A 6,312-nucleotide genomic window follows, 5' to 3' on the forward strand; every position below is an offset into this window, starting at 1 on the left:
ATCACTAATTCTTACTTATATCTGGCTATGTGTATGGAGAACAAAATAATAATAATAATAATAATAATAATAATAATAATAATAATAATAGTAATATATAATAATTATAATAATGATAATAATAAAAAACCAATTATATGTTTTAGGAGAGATAATTAAATTAGTGGACAGATTTTATAAATTTCCCCTCAACTATGTGATCACTTGTGCTAATATGTCTCTTAAACTTTAAAAATGTACATGCTACGCCTATGATGTATAATACTTCTTCGGATTTATCCCCTCAGCTTTGAAACGTGCTATTTTTTTAGACGGAAGTGCAGACTTGTTACGTATTTTAAGCTTAGGTGCAACATTTTCACTCTAAATAAATTAGTTAGACTAAAAATCTTTAGATATATTTACCCCTTATAGTAGTTCCTGAAAAGCGATGCGACTGAAGGGAAAAGTAGAGAACGGATCCTGGATTAGTTAAGGGTTTAAAGAAATAAATAAATTTAACTTGCTTGCATGTGTCGAATGTGCTAGTATAGATAAAAATAACAAGTTTTAAAGTTCAGGGGTAAATATGGAAAAGTATTATAAATCAAGGCCGCAATATATGTATTTTAAAGTTCCATGCATGTTAACACAATTAACATAATTTAAGGAGACTTCGACCCCGTTCATTTCACCGATTCGAGTTTTGTTACAGTAAAAAGCTCTCAGAAACAGTCACATCTAACTTTTTTGCTACAGTAAAAAGCTCTCACATAAAATCACATCTCAATTCGAATCAGCAACTAAATGGGCCCTTCGTAATTGAACCGGCTAATTACATACACAAATATTCAACAGATTTCGGCATTGTATTTATAAAGGCTTCGTTTACTTCGCGGATTCGAATTTTTAATTTGAGCTGAGATGTGACATTTTCTGAGAACTTTTCACTGTAGTAGAAAAAGTTAGATGTGACATTTTCTGAGAGTTTTTTACTGTAAAAACCTAAAATTGAAAACTCGAATCAGTGAAATGAACGAGGCCAAAGTCAAGACATCCCCAGAGTCAACTCAACACCGACCTTCCGAACGCAACATGGGATTGAAGACTTATCTTCCCAAGGTTTTTTTTGTTTTTTTTTTTGATAAAGGTCTTTCTAAAACAAAAACTTACTAATAGTTTATTTTTTAAAATCTTACTGTAAAAAATCTTAAAAGAATGTAATCTAGTCTCTTGTAGCTACTACGAATTAAAAAGAAAAAAAAAAAAAACATCTTTGTGTCGTGGAAGGAGGTTCTCTAGGCATACGTTTTTAGATCCAATTTGTCAATTTTTCTGGTAGGATTAGAAAAAATAACTACTGATAGTTCATTACTTTCAGTTGTCAAATTTGTATCATGAGCTGTCTATTTTGTATATTTTTTCAATTTAATGTGTTTTGGACCAAATTTTATGGTTATATACTGACCTTACCAGTAGAAAGACCCTACCCAAAAAAGTCCCTTTTAATTTTAGTTTTAATTTTTTGTAAGGGTTCCCTAGACATGGTAGATACATTCATTAATTATTTATTGTCTAATCACTAGGATACGTTTGACGAGGAATAGACTTTTGCTTCTTATGCAAGAAATTCATTTAATTTGCTTGCACAAGAAGTTTTAAAGTTTTTCGTTTTTGTGATACAACTATTTTGAGTTCACAAAAGAAGACGACAATGGCCGCGAAGTACATAGTAAAAATGAACGAGAAGTCTGCAACGAGTAAATGTAAATTGCCAAAAGACAGCGAGTAAATTAAGATATTGGGAATATTTATACAATAGAGCAAAAAGCTGGATTAGTGCATATTTAATACGTGGTTTCATATTTTCAACTAGCTAAGTATGCTACGTGAATTTATATGAAAAAAAAATACTGTAATAAAAATATTAAATTTAAATTTTTGTAAAAAAAAAAAACACATTGAGTTGTAGTTCGAATTGTAAAATGATAAAGCCATAAGAGTTTTTTAGAGAGAAAGATTGAATCCACAAATATCTAAAACGTGGTATCTACAAACAAAAGTACTCCTTATATCTAGCTACTATACAAATATTGCAAAGTGCACAAGTATAATCCTTGTACCCCAAAAAAAAAAGAAAAAGGAAAACAAAAATCCACGAATAATCCTCTTCAAACGAGAACGTATAAACTCTCTCGGAATAACATCACTTTTATTAAGTCAAAAATGTCTCAAAAGAACAAATTATTAAGTACAAATAAACATAAGGATGAATATCTAAAACCTATTTAAGACTAAACATGTGATAAAAGTTTGTAAGAACAAAGAAAACACTTACCTGTACACTCGTATATTAATATTTGCCCATAACTTGCTCACAAAATCCAATTAGAACATACCCTCAATAATATAATATTCGTAGCCAAATCTTCTACGACCTAATCACTTGGAAGCCATTAATTCATCTTTATTCGGAGTAAACCTTTCTTCTTTTCCTCCAATAACTTATTTGAGTGTTACGTAGCAACTTAAAAAACAACAACAACAACAACAACAACTATACAACAGTCATTGTCATTGTTTACCCTACCAAAAGCTCTTGCGTCACTACATTTTCCTCTCAAGCTTTCCTTTGCTTGCCTCAGCGGTTAATCGATGAATAAACGACGACCCGTCACCTTGGACAACCAAATTAGGGATCAGCTGTGGTGGGCTTTCTCCATTATTGTGGGACCCCTCCTCATGATGATGATGATGATGATGATGATCATGATAATCAATGAATGAATTAGGGTTATAATTATACTCCACATGATGATGATGATGGTGATGAAGAGCAGCTTTCTTTGCTAGAGGGCTAGTAATGTTATGGTGATCATGAATAAGTCCACTCCTTATGTTTATATTTGTGTCAAATGAAACAACATGGTCTTTGATAGTGCTAGAACCACATTGTCTAGGCTGTGTTTGGTAGAAAACCTTTGAGACCACAAGTTCTCCATCTTTTTCTTCCTCGTTATTACCCAGATGGTATTGGTGCATGACCCAGTTGGTTTTCTCCGGCTTCCTTTGCCTGCCGTAGTTGGTGTACAGGACTAAGATTTTCTTGAATCCTTTCACTCCGCCGTTGACGAAAACCGGCCTTGTTTTCCCCGTTTTGTGCCATCGAGTTTCGCTCCCGTCTTCGTCGGTGTTAACCTTTCTGCGTTTCCTTGTGCCGGTAGTGTAGGCCTTTGAAGGTCTATGGAAGAAGTGCCGGATTTGCCCGTCTTTGCTTACTCCTGTGCGGTCAGAAAAGTTTCAACAAGAAGTAATTAAAGGAAGTACTCATGTTTTTATATTATATATATTGGAAAAACATGCTTTAACTTGTGGAATGGAGAGAATGTTTATGTATATGTTGAGAGGCTACTACTAGCAGTAAATTTGGAAGATTAAGTTGGTCAAACAAAGAGAATGATACTAACTAACTAACTAATGAGAAGAGAGGTTTTTTTTTTTTTCTTTCTTTCTTTTTGAAAGATTATTCGTGGAACATCCCAACTAGCTAGATTGACTCCTAAATATTGCCTGTTAATCCAATAACTCAATTATATTTTTTTATCTATCAAGAATTACTGTTATTCTTTTCTTGGAATTTATATTTGCATGCACGCATATACGTATGTATGTAACTTTTCCAAGTTAAACCAAAGGAGTATAGAGGTGATATATTTTTGTTTTGGAACTTTTGATCAAGATCAAGTGATCAGTTGATTTAAGACTAACGTGTTTCGTGAAATTCAAATTCGCTTTCAAAATTATGAGCCGGTCCATTAATGGGAAGTAAATATTTTGATGTAAAGCCATTGAACTTTGAAAGCAACTCTAGGAGGTTTTAAGAACGTTAAGGCTAAAACGATCAAGATGTTTTCCTTATTAGTATATATCTATCATCAGTTTGAGGTAATACTTATCAGGCAATATTACACGCATATATAATATTGATGAATTGGGTTTTATATTCTTTCAATTTGACATCGACTATGGGAGACGTAATTAAGTCCATTTATAAATTGTAAGGATCTTTAAAAATTATAACCAAATTCTTAAGGGCATTTTTTTTTTCAAGAAACAAAAATGAAAAACAGGGAATTTTGATCACTTAAATATAATTTGAGTGTATTACTTTTCCGAGAATATCTAGGAAAGAAAATCAAGCAAATCAAAGAAGCAACAATAGTGTATATACTTCTTCTTGCAGTCGATATAAAATGACGCACCTTTTTAATTTGTCATTTCCTGATTATAAAAAATCTCTCTATTTTGAGACTCAAAATAGTTTCTAGGAAATCTCAAAAGAAAAAAGTAAAAAAAAAAAAAAAAAGAAAGTTTCTTTTGCCGAATGAACAAATATAATCAAAATAGTCGTCCCGTGTACGACTTTTATAATTACCCCAAAGTTAGACACATAATTAAGGAGGTTATTTAACAAATTAAACCTACTAGTTACAAAATAATTAAACAAAAGAACTGACCTGGTAGTTTTTCTGGATGAGTGTAGCAAATTCCATTCTCTCCCTCAAGCGTTTGTATAAATTCATCTATTAGAGGATGAAGCTTACGCGAATCAGAGAGTATTTTGGCCTCCAAATGTTCAAGAATTTCTTGGTCAGTTGGATCAAACTTCACCCCAGCTGGTAACCCCGGCAAATCATGAATCCCCGGCTGTTAATTTTTTCACATAATTATCATTATAACAAAAAAAAAAATACTAAAATAAATAACCAAAAAGAGGAAAAGAAAATTAAAGGGTTTGAAAAAAATAAGATAATTAATTACCTGGTCTTGAACTTTAAAAAAATCCCGAAAATAAATAACCAAATTAAAAACTAAGTGAAGATTAATCAAGGAACAACAAAAGGACAAGGAAAAAAAAAAGATAATTACCTGGTCTTGGAACTGTATATGGTGACCGCAAGAAGGGCAGGTTATGGTCCTTAATTCGTCAGCACAAGTAGTGGTAGAAGTAATAGTTTTGGTGGTGGTATTTATGCTAAGAGATCTAGAAACTGTGGCATCGTTGGGAGAAATTAACTGATTAATTGCCCTCTCCTCATCCGACTCATTGCACCATGCAGTCATTTCTTCTGTTGATCTTGTAATAATATCTTTATAATTTTCAATATTTTTGCTTTGAGTTTCATCCCAAAGCTCCAATATTGTTTTTTGATCTCCTATAATTTCCTCCAGTATATTATACAACAAAACCGAACTCTTCAGAAATTATATCCACGGAAACACTATAATTGGATAACCCCAAGGATTAAAAGAAGGAAAAAAAAAAAATGAAAGAAAAAGAAGAAAGCAAAAACGTAAAGGAATCTAGTCACTTTTATAGCACGTTTTCCACGACGACTTCTCTCTATTGCTGATCTTCTTCCATTTAATTCTTCTTGGTTGATGTCAGAGATAGGAAAGAATTTTATTCTTTCACTCTTTTTTTTTTTTTTTTTTTTCCAAGTCCGACTATTCTCTTTGAGGCGTGAGAGTTCTCTATAGCAAGCTCTGCGATACTAAACTGTTTCCTAGAGAGAGAGAGCTCTTTGAGGCGTGAGAGTTCTCTATAGGAAGCTCTGCGATACTAAACTGTTTCCTAGAGAGAGAGAGAGAGAGAGAGAGAGAGAGAGAGAGAGGAAAAAGGTTAGCTATAGAAGCTACAAAAGAAGAAGAAGAATAAATAAAATTTCCAGAAATAGAAAAGGTTGCTTGGACGTCAAGTTTTGGTTATGCTTGTCTATGTACGCTTGTATTATAATAAAATAATGCAGTCTTCGGATGTATTTTTAGTTTTTTTTATTAATATTTTTCTCGTGTGGTTTTCTCCTTCTCCAACAAGGTGTCAAACATACTTATATCTACATATATATATATATATAAAGTCATTTAAGATTTAAATTAAAAAAACTTATCCAAGAAGTTAATATGTATAGCCATTAAGGCAAAAAAAATAAAATAAAAATCTGGCTATTACGGTAAAAAAAAGAGTAGTTTAAGAGCGTGGATAGAAGGCAACCTGGTGATTCTTTAGGGACGTTTCACCTCTTTAGAAAAGGATACGAGCTTTGGTTGGGTTGGGGCTTTAGCTGCAGTGTCAACCTTGAGTGTCCTTAAAGCTATTCGAATATTCATAGAGACATATACCTACAATGTACAAACCAAGAATATAACTAATATATATATATATATATATATATATACTAGAACTATATGACGTATACGTACATATTAATATAGTATATTATAGGTACATATATACATACCAAACTTATTTGCATTCCCATATTAATCCGT

General features: G+C 32.1%; 1 protein-coding gene across 2 annotated transcripts; it reads right to left on the reverse strand.

The window, feature by feature from the left end:
- Nucleotides 1–2,229: 2,229 nt before the first annotated feature.
- Nucleotides 2,230–6,047, reverse strand: LOC21398166 (NAC domain-containing protein 73). Of its 2 annotated transcripts, XM_024175293.1 has the most exons (4): nucleotides 6,035–6,047; nucleotides 4,909–5,614; nucleotides 4,497–4,686; nucleotides 2,230–3,260 (listed from the first exon to the last, which is right to left on the reverse strand). In XM_024175293.1, the coding sequence occupies exons 2-4, from the start codon at nucleotides 5,101–5,103 to the stop codon at nucleotides 2,587–2,589; spliced, it is 1,059 nt and encodes a 352-aa protein (XP_024031061.1). In that variant the 5' UTR covers nucleotides 5,104–5,614; nucleotides 6,035–6,047; the 3' UTR covers nucleotides 2,230–2,586. The 2 variants fall into 2 exon arrangements, with proteins under 2 accessions (XP_024031061.1, XP_010111169.1); XM_010112867.2 differs by lacking the exon at nucleotides 6,035–6,047 and having other exon boundaries at nucleotides 4,909–5,632.
- Between the last annotated feature and the right edge of the window lie 265 nt (nucleotides 6,048–6,312).

This window comes from Morus notabilis, unplaced genomic scaffold, assembly GCF_000414095.1.
Source record: "Morus notabilis unplaced genomic scaffold, ASM41409v2 Scaffold744, whole genome shotgun sequence".
NCBI lineage: Eukaryota > Viridiplantae > Streptophyta > Magnoliopsida > Rosales > Moraceae > Morus > Morus notabilis.

What these genes read in the sequence shown, in the direction of transcription:
- LOC21398166 (XM_024175293.1), bottom strand. Translation starts at nt 5,103, where the DNA reads ATGACTGCATGGTGCAATGAGTCGGATGAGGAGAGGGCAATTAATCAG. An exon ending in ATATACAGTTCCAAGACCAG is followed by an intron (nt 4,687 to 4,908) that starts GTAATTATCTTT and finishes AAAAATTAACAG; the next exon opens with CCGGGGATTCATGATTTGCC. An exon ending in TCATCCAGAAAAACTACCAG is followed by an intron (nt 3,261 to 4,496) that starts GTCAGTTCTTTT and finishes CTGACCGCACAG; the next exon opens with GAGTAAGCAAAGACGGGCAA.